Source organism: Electrona antarctica (genome assembly GCF_951216825.1).
Source record: "Electrona antarctica genome assembly, chromosome: 10".
Taxonomy (NCBI): domain Eukaryota; kingdom Metazoa; phylum Chordata; class Actinopteri; order Myctophiformes; family Myctophidae; genus Electrona; species Electrona antarctica.
Window position 1 is genome coordinate 54417308 of NC_136791.1, and position 15603 is coordinate 54432910.

General features: G+C 42.2%; 2 protein-coding genes across 2 annotated transcripts; both read left to right on the forward strand.

The window, feature by feature from the left end:
- Positions 1-813: 813 nt before the first annotated feature.
- On the forward strand, positions 814-5194 carry LOC306931249 (F-box only protein 5-like). Its single transcript, XM_079512543.1, has 6 exons — positions 814-952; positions 1630-2269; positions 2381-2551; positions 2963-3053; positions 3915-4112; positions 4416-5194. The coding sequence occupies exons 2-6, from the start codon at positions 1641-1643 to the stop codon at positions 4674-4676; spliced, it is 1350 nt and encodes a 449-aa protein (XP_079368669.1). The 5' UTR covers positions 814-952; positions 1630-1640; the 3' UTR covers positions 4677-5194.
- Positions 5195-6266: 1072 nt separating this feature from the next.
- Positions 6267-10687, forward strand: fbxo5 (F-box protein 5). Its single transcript, XM_079512509.1, has 6 exons — positions 6267-6425; positions 7174-7783; positions 7904-8074; positions 8415-8505; positions 9534-9731; positions 10090-10687. Exons 2-6 carry the CDS (start codon positions 7224-7226, stop codon positions 10348-10350), a joined length of 1281 nt encoding a protein of 426 aa, XP_079368635.1. The 5' UTR covers positions 6267-6425; positions 7174-7223; the 3' UTR covers positions 10351-10687.
- Positions 10688-15603: the final 4916 nt, after the last annotated feature.

Genomic DNA, 15603 nt, shown 5'->3' on the forward strand with positions numbered 1-15603 from the left:
AATTTAGTATAGGTCTTTACTTTGTTGTCCTTTATTTCAATAAAACATGCATGGCACAAGACACCATGGTAGAATCTGTGAATAAAGTGATATGAAGTCATATATGCATAGTTCTGGTTCACCGCTAGGCTGTGGAACCATTGACACACTTGTCTGCAGTGTTCGAAACTGAACATGCTTTTTATGTCTTTTTATTGCATTTCTTGTTCTGTTATTTTCAATATGCCAATATTATAGGCATATTGTGTTTTTGTATGGAATGGATCTCCCTTGAGTCTGAAAGTGCAATGAAATGAATTTGCTATTTTGTTGAAATGTGATACCACATAGGGGCCTATTTTACTACACAACAGAGGCCTGGCAAAGTGGGGTCCAGCCTTCAGGGACCCTCTGGGTTCATCGAAGGGGTTCCAAATGGACTCTTATTTGCAGGGCTGCACACTCAGAGTTATGGGGGTCAACCACTGGCTTCATTTCTAATCAGGTTTATTTAATTCTGGGGTCCTTGTTTCCATATTACATGAATCATTATCATCACGAATAAAGGGTTGGTGTCAAAAAGCAGCGGGGTCCTCCTTTAGTACTGTACTGTAAAGTGTAAACTACAGGCATAGGGGGTCAGGTCGGGTCGGGTTACTCTGACATCATCACGCCTGTGACTATCTGGTCTGGCGCTTGCCCCATGGGCTCTTGCCATTGGATACAGATTTAAAGCTAACACTTGGCAGCTGGGCATGGGCGTGCTGAGTGCGCTCTCATTCATTGGATGCATGCATTTTAGCACCACTTTTAAACGAGGAAGGAATCTGGCGGCTCACGGCTGGCGGATTTTAATTCTGGAAGTAGAAGTAGTACGAGTACTAGTAGCGGATTCTCGAGACTAGAGCCTGTCCCATGGAAAACTAGGAGGTTATTTTAATATTTTTGACGACAGTTTTAACACGACTACGAGGTAAGAACTTACTATTACTTGCATATACGCCATGATCTTGCTTTATATTGTATTTTGGAGAAGTACATGCAGCTGGTTGATGTGTCCACAACTTAAGCTAAGTTACTAGCAAGCTAATTTAGCTAACCTTCTTACTTTATAGTATACTACTTTCAAAGGTGTTAAAGTAATTTTAGAAATAAGTTAGAGGCCTATAACGGCACGTAAAAGAACACCATGTCGTCATTGTATTTGATTAAAAAATGGCTATTGGCTTTAGTTGCGCGCGTAAATTGAGTGCGCCCAATAATTTGTCACTGCAGCAATTCAATAGTTTCACATTAAAGTTGGGAACTAACTAGACAGTCTTGTCAGTATTTAAGTCTCAAAACGTAATGTTTGTGTTTAGTCGACTATCTAGTAAGTAGCCTATGTTTGCGTTACCTTGCGCCAAATGCATACCCCGCCAAAAACTTTGTGTAGAAAATAACAATAGGCTACTAGAGGAAATGGCCTTGTATTCCGAAATACACATGCATGGTTTCAGGCATCCAGTGTCTCCCATATTTAGTCTAAATAGCCTAAAATATGTTTAAGAGTACTGTAACTAGTTTTGTCTACATGAACTGTGTCGTTCAGTTGGATGTTATGTATACTATCTTAGCCTAATATACAATCTCTGTTTGCTTTTCCTATAGGGGTGATCTTCATGATTTGTGCATCTCCAATTGAACTAATGGCGATAACAATGAAATACCCATCTAGTTGTGAGGAGGTCAGGGCTCCATGCAGCAACATGGAGAAAGACTTGACTGCTGCAGCTACAGCAGCTAAGCAAATGCTGAACACCAAAACCTCCCCATTGAAAGAACACATCTCAGCTAAACCCCAGTTCACACCCATGGATGTGACTACTGAATCGTTTTCTCTCAACAGTGGGCCAGTCAATGACAAAGAAAACAAAAATGCCCACATTAGGGAGCTGTTTATCCTGGATGAGCTGCTGCAGGACAGTGGCTACCTGTCCCAGTACAACAGCAGAAATGATGCTGAACATGGAAGTGAGGAAGAGCACTCCACCCCGACTAAACGGTGTCAAGAAAAGTCAAGAGCACAGACTCGTTCTCCATCTAAATGTTCTCCATCCAAATCTAAGGCAGCCGTAGCCCGTTCTGGAACTGTATTCACTTCTACGCCTAAAATGTGTCACTGGAAGAAGCCGTCACAAAACTCATCCACCACTGCTTTGTCCCAGAATAACTACAACCTGCTGCCCATAGTGAAGTTCCAGCATGCTGTGTGTGAAGAGCTCGGAAAGAGCTTTCAGGAAAGCAAGAGGTACAGTCAATAGCAGCAGCAACAATATATCTGGCATAAAATACATTTAAAAAGTTTGATTTACCGTATTTAACTTTAACACCCTGCTGGTCTCTATTTGTGATGTTGCAGGTATGACTGGAGTGTGGTGGATAAGGTAGCAGAGCACCACTTATTGGACAGGGTGATTGGAAGGCATATGGGGAGGGAGTATATGGATGTACTATCCTCTCTGCTGTCCAGGAACATGAGGGCGATGCTGACCAACATACTGTCTTTGCTGGGAGACATGGACCTCATCAGGTAAGGGGGAAACTGGAAATCTATGATTAGTTGCTACTTGCTAGTGGATTATTACGGCTAGCTGACAGACTTTATCGCCCATTCATTTGAATTATTCTTTGCATAGATTTCCCACACTCCTGACTTTGAACAGTTTTATAACTGAACCTGTAAAAACTAATGGATTCAATAATTTAGGTATCATAGGCATCAGGCAGTGTGAGCACAGCCAAAACTTTAGGTCAAACAATGGTGGGAGATCGGTATTTAATGTATTGCTGCTAGAGTAAACCTACAAGACAATGTTTGTTTGACTCATGATGTTTTGGCGAGAATGATCCTGTTTGGCTAATGGTGCAATTTTTTATACCTGGTCCACCCACCCACATCCTGTACTGCAATTTAATGCATTTGTTTTTTATGTTTTCCTAGCTGTAGAAAGGTGAGCAGGTCTTGGAGGAAAATAATCAATGAAGATTCAACTGCTCGCAACCGGTGTAAACGGGCTCGGGCAATGCTGACGGTAAGGACACAAATTCACTACAATCTTAATAGATGGTCATGACTCATGACTGGCTCATGCATATATGTTTAATTACACATGGAAAGTGCGAGGTAGAATATAGGCTTTCCGTTCTCAAACTCTGCCCGAACCCGACCAAGCCGACCCGAGGTTTTCGGGCCGGGCCTAAAATGTATGGTAATCAGTAGGGCCGTGCCTCGGGCTCCATGAAAAAATATATATACATTGCATTTTTTTATAATGAAAAATGATAGTTCTGTTCCGTCTGTTTGTGTATTTATCTATTCTGAAGATGGTGCTGACTGTCATTTCACATTTACTCACGTCTGTGTAGAGTTCTCAAATTCTGCCCAGACCTGACCTGTTTTAGGGCCGGGTCGGCGACTCGGGCCTAAAAACTATGCTATTTGTGGGCCGGGCCTTAATTTTCAGGCCCGTTGAGAAGTCTATACTTTAGTGTGCAACGCTTTGCCAGAGTAACAGTGTATGTCCGTACATCTAGTCGACTCTGACAACTGTCAGATTAATGACTTATAGACTTTATTTCCATTTGCAAGTAGGACCCGTAGCTTAGACTTAGACGTTAACTTTAGACTGTGCTGGCTTTATTTTGTTTACACAGTGGTCTTGTATAATGAATCATTTAATTTTTTAGCCACTTTGATTCCTGTCCTCCACTTGTGAATGTTGGTAGTACAACATTGGTAGCAAAGCTGAAAGAACCAGTTATGTTTACATAAGTTGTTGTACTACCAACATCAACATCCCTCCATGTTTTATTTGGAACTGGTGCCTATTTATTCCTGATTGCTGTGTTCATCATCCCTCAATGACCCCATATTAATTCTGTATCTTATGTAGGAGTCAAGAAACTCTTCAGGACAGGAGAATTGGTGCATTTTGACCAGAGATGCTGGCCTCTCCAGGGTGGTGTTATCTGGCATGCAGTCTCTTGCATCCTCCACCCCTTCCACATCAACCACCCCGAACTACAGGGCTGGCAGACGAACCCCTTCCTCTCAGAAGTCCAATGATTCTCGCATCGGTGAATACATACAGGTGAGTTTGAGTTTTCTGTTCATATCGGGCCAGTATTGTTTTTAAATAAGGGCAATTATGCCAAATTTTCCCCCAAAACTGGGCATGTCATTAAGGTGAACATTGAGCCAAAATGGCCTTGGCCATGGCAAAAAGTGTTTGGCTATTTTTGACAAAGGTATGCATTGGGATGAGCAGAAATTAATCCCAAACCTGGTTTGATAGACTTGTGGCACAGTGGAAAACAAATCTGCCTGTTCACGCAAAGAAATGCGTTTAATTTAGCATTTCGCTCAACATATTACGTTTATTTTCCCCTAACAGGCAGCCGGCGGTCTTAAGCAGCATGAGTCTCTGCGTTCTTGTATACGCTGTGGCTCTCCTGCTAAGCACCTGGAGGAGGTTCAGAGGGCAACATGCACACGTGCCAGCTGCGGCTTTGAATTCTGCACCTGCTGCCAGGAAACGTTCCACGGCTCTACCCCCTGCCGAACGGTGACGCCCCGCATTGCTCGACACTCTTCCAAGATGTCCACTATTCTCCCAGGAAGTGCTCGCAGCAAGAGAAATGTAAAGCGCCTGTGACGGACAGAATGTGGCACTTGAGTGGAAAGGGTCCGTTTGTCGCCAATATTTATTTGGATTCCAAAAAAAAGTCCACCAGAAAAAAAATCTATCAATTGCATACCCCAAGAAGCCTTGAATGATTTATTTTTGTCCTTCCTAAGCCAATAATTTGATGACCGGCGTCTCCCTCCTACTCCGCCTGTCATCAAATTATTGGCTCAGGAATACCCAAATCAGTCTTAACCGGCCACATGTCAGACTAGCGGGATGCTGGACTAATGTGCCCAGACCCCAGGCTTCATGGGGTGTTTCATTGAAAGTAATTTTTTTTAAGTGTTTTTAACCAAAGGTGCTTCATTGCATTTTAAATGTTTTTATCTGTACAGTTATGAAAGTTATATTTTATGGAAATGAATGTAAATATAGATATATGTTTTCGCCAGTTTCAATAAATGTATTGAATGTATTTTAATTTTGTATTGTGTTATGTATGTAAATTGTATTATGTAAATACATTACATTCAAACTTTACTGTTTATTGGTATAATGTACTTTTTTTTTTAAATTATGCACAACACAACATCTCCACTAGTATAAAGTATGGCTTAAGAATTCAGATGTTACTGTTTAGAAACTGAATGACCCAATTGGTCATCTGAGGGTTCAAGCCCTCAGACCCATATACTGGGTTCAAGCCCAGTATATGTGACCTGGCTGTCCTACACATCCTTGCTGCTTCCCCATTCCTGCTCTCATGGAATTATTTAATACAAGGTAAATGTATCAAGTGTTTTACTAAATATGACATGAAGTCGGTATACAGGCTTGTTGTGCTGTGGTCTATTTTACTTACTGCACTTACTAAGGCTTATCAAACATGACTACATCTAAATCCTTGAGAAACTGTAGCTACAATTGTAGCTTAAAGGACAACTGTTGGAGACCAGTATTCCTTCTGTAAGCTTTGAATGTGTTTCTGCCAGTGGAAGTAGAGATTCAGATTGGTTACTTTGGCATTAACTTTTGTATCAAGCACTATGCACAATCCTGCATAATGCATTCTACACTAGATGGCAGTATTGTCACAGTCGAATTTCTAGCCAAAAAAGCTTTAGTGGTCTTCAGTTCAAAGCCGTCGATCGTGTCTCTCACGTGGAATTTAAACCAACGTATTATAAAAATGTCGCTTCTTTGCTCATGGATTGCTTGATATCTGCCTATCTCCTCTTGCTAGTTAGCACAAACACTGATCCGAGCTGGAACCCAACCCACCCACCACACAATCTATTTCAGTTCCCCTTGGGATTATGTTTGTATGTACGGTATACAGTACATCTTCCCTACATGTTGATCGATCTAGAACACTCCATGTTTTTTTTTACTCCTAACTACAATATTATACTAGCCTCGGTCCCAGGCTTACTCATCTGCGAACTGTGCGAAGAGAAAAGAACTAGACGTCATCACGCCGGCGTGACTATCTCGCCAGTCGCCAGAGTGGCTCTGTGTCTCGCGCGCTTGCCATTGGATATAGATTTAAAGCTATCGCCATGCAGCTGGGCGTGCTGCGCTTTCATTGGATGCACGAATTTTAGCACCGATTTTAAACGAGGAATCTGGCGCTCGCGCTCAGCAATTTTCATTCTAGTATACTAGTATGGATATAGGAAGTGGTGGTAGTAGTAGTGTAGTCTGATGGACCAAAGAGAGCCTGTTGTTAGTACTAGGAGACTATTGTTTTAATATAAAGGACAATCTAAACACGAGGTAAGAACGTACTGCATTATCTGCATATACAACATGATGCTGCTTTATATTGTATTTGGTAGAACATCTGGTTGACGTGTCCACAGCTAAGCTAAGTCACTAGCAAGCTAATGCAGCTAACCTTCTTACTTTATACTTTATACTACGTTCAAAAGTGTTGAAGTCATTTGAGAAATATGTTCAGCCACTGTTAGGAAAGGCAAAATGTAACGCTGTCATTGTATTTTATTTTAACTAGCTTTAGTTGCGCGCGTAAACTGAGTGCGCCCCAATTTGTCACTAAAGTAATGCAATAGTTATTAAAGTTGGGAACTAACTATAAAGTCTCATAGTTGGTGTAAGAGTTGGTTTAAGAGTTAAAGTTGATGTATGTTTTAGTCGACTTTAAAACCAATCTAGCTTATTTGCGTTATCTTTGCGCCAAATGCATACCGCGCCAAAACTATTTGTAGAATGTTGCACATTTCTCGTGCAGAAAATGACTAGTAGAGGACATGTCATTTGTTTTAATATTTGCAATTCACATGTATGTTTCAGGCATTGTGAAGAGCAGGGTGTCTCTGTATTGAGATATGTGTCTAAAACATGCTTTAGGGCTAGGGAGTACAGTCTCTGAGACTAGCTTAGCGTAGCCTACATGAACTGTGTCGTTCAGCTGGATCATGGATGTAATAAGTCCCGTAATACTACCGGTGTTTTATATACATCTCTTAGCCTAATATACCATTTCTGTTTGCTTTTCCTATAGGGGTGATCTTCATGAGTTGTGCGTCTCCAATTTAACTAATAGTTATAACAATGAAATGCCCATCTAGTTGTGAGGAGGTCAGGGCTCCATGCAGCAACATGGAGAAAGACTTGACTGCTGCAGCTACAGCAGCTAAGCAAATGCTGACCAAAACCTCCCCATTGAAAGAACACATTTCAGCTAAACCCCAGTTCACACCCCTGGATGCGACTACTGAATCGTTTTCTAACAACAGTGGGCCAGTCAATAACAAAGAAAATGACAATAGTCACAATAGGGAGGTGTTTCAGGACAGTGGCTACCTGTCCCACTACAACAGCAGAAATGATGCTGAACATGGAAGCGAGGAAGAGCACTCCACCCCGACTAAATGGCGCCAAGAGTCGAGGGCACCGACTCGTTCTCCATCTAAATGTTCGCCATCCAAATCTAAGGCAGCCCGTTCTGGAAATGTATTGACATCTACGCCTAAAATGTGTCCCTGGAAGAAGCCGTCACAAAACTCAGCCACCACTGCTTTGTCCCAGAGTAACTACAACCTGCTGCCCATAGTGATGTTCCAGCAGGCAGCGTGTGAAGAGCTTGGAAAGGACTTCCAGAAAAACAAGAGGTACAGTCACAGCAGCAGATGCAATATATCTTGCATGTCATCATCACAGTTAAATAAATTAACAACTTTTTATGTCATTTGAGCCTAACACCCTGCTGGTCTCTATTTGTGATGTTGCAGGTATGACTGGAGTGTGGTGGATAAAGTAGCAGAGCACCACTTATTGGACAGGGTGATTGGAAGGCATATGGGGAGGGAGTATGTGGATGTATTTTCCTCTCTGATGTCCAGGAACATGAGGTCGATGCTGACCAACATACTGTCTTTGCTGGGAGACATGGACCTCATCAGGTAAGGGGGAAACTGTAAGTCTATGATTTAGTGGAAAATATGGCTAGCCGACAGCTCAAATTCAGGATCCATAAAAAGTTTATCATCCATGTGTGGAACAGGAATAGAATAAGGCAATAAACTAAAGTACATATGTATTCGTCATTATTGGAATAGATTATCTGTATTTTAATGCATTACTTGTTTAATTGTTTAAGTTGTATTGAGGTCAGAAAGATGTGTACAACTTTTGCAACCGGACTAGGGGAGGGGAGGGCACTGCATAAAACGTCCCCTCCACCACCTGGTCTATCCACATCTTGTACTGCAATGTAATGTTTTTGTTTGTACCTTTTCCCAGCTGTAGAAAGGTGAGCAGGTCCTGGAGGAAAATAATTAATGAAGATACAGCTGCCCTCAACCGGTGTCAACAGTCCCTGGCGATGCTGAAGGTAAGGACAAAAATTCACTCCCATCTTTTCATCTTCTCTGGTTATGAGCAACTCTTACATGCGTTTAAATGCACATGGAAAGAGGTAGCTCTATTTGGAACCTCTATATCTACGCTGCTACGCTTTAGCTCCGAGATGAGCTTCCGTCCCAGGATATCTCATTCCCTGCAGTGCACAGGTCGAAATGGGGTCTAGCTGGGTCGAGCCCATCCACAAACAGTGGTGAAACGGTATCAAACGGTACTCTTTTCAAAAACTAAAGGTGTCAGATCCGAGATACAGTTGATAAACTTAGGTCCGGCACTTAACATTTTTAGTCTGGCATCAAACAACTGCTTAAATCAGGCTTTAAATAAAAATGTAGTCCAGTCAACCCCTGTTCGCATGTGCAGTACTGCTTCCGTAAAATTGCATTGGGTAAACATGGTACTGGCTGACAAACAACCGCTTTATAAGCGGTTGAACTTGTTTGACACAGGACTAAAAATGTTAAGTGCCGTACTTAAGTTTATCAACTATCTCTGTTCTGATACCTTTACTTTTTTGAAAAGGGTAGTGGGTACTGTTTGATACCGTTTGTGGACGGGCTCGACCTGTGCAGGGATATCCTGACACGGAACCTCATCTCGGAGGTTCCAAACGGAGCTAAGAAAGAGGTAGAATGTAGTCTTTCCATTCCTGTATAGTTTATAGGTGTGTGCGTGCGTGAATCTAGTTGACTGACAACTGTCAGGTTGACTTCTAGCCTTTTTGTTTTCTATCTTATTTTCCTTTAATCTCCACAAAGTGATGCATCATCTTGTAAAACACGTTGTCAAACCCATCTGAATAAAAATCCATCTGTAACTGCTTTGACTCCTCAACTTATGTCAACATAGCTAGCTCTGGTTTTTTCTTGTTTGATACCAAGGGCAGAAAAAGTATGGATTGCTTTACTGTACTTAGTGTACTACCAACATGCGATATTCGCATCAACATCCCTCCATGATGTTCATTCATCCCCCATATTAATTATGTGTCTTATGTAGGAGTCAAGAAAATCATCAGGACAGGAGAATTGGTGCATTCTGACCAGAGATGCTGGCCTCTCCAGGGTGGTGTTATCCGGATTGCAGTCTCTTGCATCCTCCACCCCTTCCACATCAACCACCCCGAACTACAGGGCTGGCAGACGAACCCCTTCCTCACAGAAGTCCAAAGATTCTCGTTTCAGTGAATTCATACAAGTGAGTTTGGCTTGAGTTTTTGTTTATCGTCTGTATTAAAAAAAAAAAAAATCTGGTCCTAACTGATGAAGGCAATTGTATGCATAGTTTTGAAAACTGGGCATGTCATGTGGTGAACATTCGGCAAAATTAGCCGATCTACATGCTCGCCTATTTTTGGTAAAGAATGTTTTCCTTGACACATGACAAGAATTATGAATTGGGCATTGGGTTGAGTAGAAACCACTCTCAAACCTTAACCTGCTTTGGTAGACTTGTGGCACAGTGGAAAACATCTGCCTGGTCAGGCAAATAAATGTTTGTTTCATTCGTTGAGCATTTCACTCTCTTAACAGTTGCGTTTATTTTACCCTAACAGGCAGCCGGTGGTCTTAAGCAGCATGAGTCTCTGCGTTCTTGTATACGCTGTGGCTCTCCTGCTAAGCACCTGGAGGAGGTTCAGAGGGCAACATGCACACGTACCAGCTGCGGCTTTGAATTCTGCACATGCTGCCAGGAAACGTTCCACGGCTCTACCCCCTGCCGAACGGTGACGCCCCGCATTGCTCGACACTCTTCCAAGATGTCAGCTGTTCTCCCAGGCAGTGCTCGTAGCAAGAGAAATGTAAGACGCCTGTGACGGACCGAATGTGGTTCTCGGTGTACAAAGGCGTCCGTTTGTCATGGGAGATAGTAGAATGTACCACTGAGGATAATGGGCCAGTTGCCTATTATGTGGAAGGAATATCCATCCATGTCTACCTTCAACGACCAACAATCAAATGCACACGACTCCAGGCACTGCCAATATTTGGAATGTAGATTTTTATTGGAGTTTTATTCAGTGAAGTTTTCAATGAATGGTGCTTCATTGCATTTTAAATGTTTTCTGTACAGTAATTTTAATTTTTATGTCAATGTTGTAAATATTTATACGTTCTCGTTTTCACATGTTTCAATAAATGTGTCAAATTCGATGTTTTTATTACGAGTCATTTTGTACCTGTAAATGCAGTACATTCGTAAACTCAACATGTATATTCATTGGTATAACCTACTTTGTATATAATTATGAACAACACATCCCCAACTCTCAAGTATGGAATTCAGATATTACTGTTTGGGAACTGAAATAAGTGTGGCCTCAAGACAACCAAATTACATTGTCATGGGTTCAAGGCAAGCCCAGTACATGATGCCTGTCAAACACTCATCCTTGCTGCTACCCCATGTCTGCTCTAATGACATCTTTAAAACCAATTAAACTAGCTGAGAATTGTTTTGCTAAACGATGACAAAGGCCTACTGCCCTACTGTATAGGCTACATAGACAGTATTCTGCTGTACGGTGTGGCGAACTCATTTTACCTGCATTTACTAAGGTAGATCAGTCAGATAATGATCTGACATATCCTTTGGTAATGCTAGATACAACTGACATGGACAACTTACTTTTGTAAGTGTGCTGCTTGGCAAGTAGGTTGATTGTTTGCCATTAACTTTGGTATCAAGCACATGTGTACTACAGTCATGTCTTCTCCACTAGATGGCACCATTGTGACAGTCGTTGAATCACTTCACTTCACTTGGGCCACCCATGTGTCCCTGTCACTCATTCGTATTATGTTTCATTATATGTTTATATGCTGTGGAATTGGAAATGGCTGTAGAGCTTGTATACACTATCACCCCCTTTCACATTCAGTGTTTCTATTCTGACCCAATGAGATTGTAATGTTACACTTCCAAGTTCCATGACAGTGCACTGTATTCATTCAGTAGTGCTCCTCTACCCCACCTGAAAAAACAATTTAAATCACAGAACAACTTGGCCACATTTCATACTAAAACGATTTAAATTGTGATATCAAGATTTGTGATTTACATTAGGAAAATACAAATGTTCATGATATAGTTTATCTTAGCTTTGCCAATAAAGGAGGCCTCCCCTATACAGCCTAGTAGGAAAGGCTGTAAAAGATTTCACGTAAATTGCACGCTGCGTTCATGATTTGAGGCTTTTTGTTCAAAATGGGCCAATCCTGCAAACTTTGAAAGCCAATGTTAGCCAAATAGGATGGAATTAAATATGAAATATCAGACAGATCCGTCTTGAACACACGACTATAGAGATAGTGTGTGATTTTTGGACAGAATCTGGAGGAGTAATATAAAAAAATGTATTTTTCAAAAGTCGGCCTCCTGGTGGCGCTATAACAGGCTGTTCTGGAAAATTTGGTTCATCATTGGCATCCAGGGAGTGTGTGCAAAATTTGGCATCGACCGGGTTAACGGTGCCGGAGATTAGCTGTACACAGACGGATACACACACACACACACACGGACGGACACAGACACACGGACGGAGTGCAAAACATACTCTCTCCCCATGCCTTCGGCCTGGTGGAGACAATAATGCATTTAGGAGAAATATGAAAAGCTGTGCCTGGGCACCTATACTTAAAGTGATAGGGGAGAAAAAGCAGCCAGATTGAGTCATTTTGTGAAATGTCACCTACTGGCAGTGTTCAAGTCCCTGCTGTGTACACGATTAATCTGCTGTGGCCTTTAGGTCTTTCTGTTTCCCAGGGTCATTTATCTGTCTGATTTATCGATCCCAGGCGATGCCCAGACACTTCAAAAACACAATCAGCAACCGCTGCTAATTGTAAATGTCATTAGGGCTTCTCACGATAGCTGTGTGTGTGTGTGTGTGTGTGTGTGTGTGTGTGTGTGTGTGTGTGTGTGTGTGTGTGTGTGTGTGTGTGTGTGTGTGTGTGTGTGTGTGTGTGTGTGTGTGTGTGTGTGTGTGTGAGTGTGTGCATGTGTACTCTTGATGGCATGATCCCACCTTTACCCGCCGTATGTTCAAACCCTCAACCGCTGGTATACAGGAAACAGGAATTAAATCAACTCCTCACACTGAGACTGCGGTGCAAACAGTAACACCTGTGACTTAATTCAACTTCCTATCATTTCAAAAGACAGTAGGCTACGCAATCCACTCCCATTTATACTATTTTCTTGGGACAACTGAAGTTCATCATGTGGAGAATTACACACTTCTGTCAACAAGATTAATCTTCCCTGCACACCAATAAACCTTATGCAGATCGCTTTCAGTAAAGCAACGTCCTCCTGCTGCCTCCTGCATTCAAAACAAGTGGTAGCCTAAGCAGGTCCATTGAGACTCAGGGGTTCTCAACGTTTTTGGCCGGGGACCCCCGAAAATGCTTTGGCAACGTCTCGGGACCCCCGCCCTGCCCCCTCCCGACCCCCAATATAAATTGACTGCTACAATAACCTTAAACCATTTTGGGCGGGAACCCCTTTTGGTGTTTTAAGCATTGTTATAATTTAGCTATTTAAAAATAGCAGATCTACAAGCTCATAGCGCGCCACCGAGTGGCGCGCTACGAGCTTGTAGGTCTGCTATTTTTGAAAAATCGTGAAAAAAAATTAAAAAACAAAATCTTTTCTTTTTTTTTTTTTTTGAAAATAATTTGGGGACCCCCTAAAATAATTTGGCGACCCCCCCGAGGGGTCGCGACCCACGGGTTGAGAACCCCTGCATTGAGTGATATCCAACGAGCACTTCCATACTCCATACTCCATCATCTGCAAGGAATTTGACAGAAAGTACTGTAGCATAACATGTCTACAGTGCATGGACTTTTATGAAACAAACACTTTGCAGATAGAAAGAGGATAATTAAAGCTTTTCGTACAGCTGCAATGTTGGTGAGTTGTATACAATCAGATATAGGACTTTTCTGTTTTGGATGTATATGGGCTGTCAATGGCAAATTGCGGCTATATTGCCACCCTGCCATTAACATAAAGGACCACTTCACCACTTTTCAACCTATCTTCAATAGGTCCTCACTAATAATCATGATAAAATGGCACAATCTTTTTCTACTCAGTCTGTGTCTCATAGGAGGGCTGTGGGCAGTTCAGAAACTCGTCCACCAGTGACATCATCAATGGGGAATCGAAGCTAATAGAATCTGCAGGCTTTCTAGTCCTGGCTTCCAAAAAATGGAAGCCATCGTTCTCACGATAATAATAATCTAAACATTTTTGTAAAAAATATCTTGTTTAAAAAACAATCTGCCTAATGATGATGTCACTGGTGGACGGGTTGCAGAACTTCCCACAGCCCTCTTATGAGACACAGACTGAGTAGAAAACAATTGTGCCATTTTATCATGATTATTAGTGAGGACTTATTATATGAAGTAATGAAGATAGGTTGAAAAGTGGTGAAGTGGTCCTTTAATGGCAAGATGGCTGCTTTTACAAGTCGACCATAGACTAGGAACAGATGAGAAGGAAACGTGACTGGGCTTGCGCCATGACGCTCTCGGTGGCAAACCTCACATGGGAAGTTCCATGAAATACATATCACTATTTATGATCGATTGTGATCTTTGTCATATAATCGGTTCAGGAATATAAAAGAAGACATATCACAGTTTGTTTTCTAATCACTTGCTTTTCGATGTGCAAAGTACATCATTTTATTGAGGCATCTAAACAGAGGCAGGTATAGAGGGTATGCGCGTGACATCATCATCAAACCCGGAAGTTAGGCAGGAATGCCTATACTGAGTGGCAAAAAACGACTTTCTGTCCTTGACAACACATGCATCCAAACAGAAAGGTCCTATCTGATTGCATTAAACAACGTTAAACAATGTTAAACTCACTTTGCATGTTGCTTTGCCACTCGATTTGCCACTCGATGTGCCATTCACTTTAAGCATGCGCATGCCCTCTATTGTTTCTGTCTCTGAGGTATCGTGAGATTTGGCTGCCAGACAAGAAACGGTGAACAGTCTCGCGATACTTGGCACGTTCAGAAACTAGTTTGTGCTCTTTAGATACCTCTATAAAATTACACAGTACACATAGAAAAGCAACACAGAACCAATTATATGACAAAGTAACAGCCTTGGTTTGCATTAGGTCTAATACAGGCCCAATACATGCCTTTTGTGACTGCACTTGAACCAGAAGACATCAAAACAGCTCTGACTTACGCACTTACACACACACACACACACACACACACACACCCAAACACGCACAATGCCTGCCAATATTTCTCTACCTTACTTTTACTAAATTACAGTAATCACTCTCTCTCTCTCTCTCTCTCTCTCTCTCTCTCTCTCTCTCTCTCTCTCTCTCACACACACACACACACACACACACACACACACACACACACACACACACACACACACACACACACACACACACACACACACACACACACACACACACACACACACACACACGCACACAAAATTACTGACAATGTTTCTCTTCTGTACCTGCAGGCACATGCAGCTCCTTTTAGTAAGTGGTAATCAAATGTACACACATACAGGGGTGGTCAGTGTTAAAAGGATGTGGCCCTGTCTATTTTTACTCGTTATGTCCATTAAGTTTAGCGGTGATGAGGCTTAATGAGTGAAGCCTCTCCCATCAACCAAGCAGTAATCACATATCACCCACTACCAGGGAGAATGCACGCACGCACGCACGCACGCACGCACGCACGCACGCACGCAACCACCCACCCACCCACCCACCCAACCACCCACCCACCCACCCACCCACGCACGCACGCACGCACGCACGCACGCACACACTGATTTGGTGGTTAAAGTTTTAGTACTTCCTTAAATTCTAGTATTAAAGCCACACACAACCACCACATACAGTAAGACTGTAAGGCCTTGAAATGGGCCCCCAGATCATAGAAGAAATGATGGAGACCTTTGTTTTTCCTTTGGGGGAAATCCATTTCAGCTTGCAGCTGATCTCGGATGATCGTGCTGAGTGCTCAGCGGAAACTGATTCACATTGTCAAGAACATCAC

What these genes read in the sequence shown, in the direction of transcription:
- LOC306931249 (XM_079512543.1), top strand. Translation starts at nt 1,641, where the DNA reads ATGATTTGTGCATCTCCAATTGAACTAATGGCGATAACAATGAAATAC. An exon ending in GGGCTCGGGCAATGCTGACG is followed by an intron (nt 3,054 to 3,914) that starts GTAAGGACACAA and finishes TATCTTATGTAG; the next exon opens with GAGTCAAGAAACTCTTCAGG. An exon ending in GCATCGGTGAATACATACAG is followed by an intron (nt 4,113 to 4,415) that starts GTGAGTTTGAGT and finishes TTCCCCTAACAG; the next exon opens with GCAGCCGGCGGTCTTAAGCA.
- fbxo5 (XM_079512509.1), top strand. Translation starts at nt 7,224, where the DNA reads ATGAAATGCCCATCTAGTTGTGAGGAGGTCAGGGCTCCATGCAGCAAC. An exon ending in GGAGACATGGACCTCATCAG is followed by an intron (nt 8,075 to 8,414) that starts GTAAGGGGGAAA and finishes ACCTTTTCCCAG; the next exon opens with CTGTAGAAAGGTGAGCAGGT. An exon ending in AGTCCCTGGCGATGCTGAAG is followed by an intron (nt 8,506 to 9,533) that starts GTAAGGACAAAA and finishes TGTCTTATGTAG; the next exon opens with GAGTCAAGAAAATCATCAGG.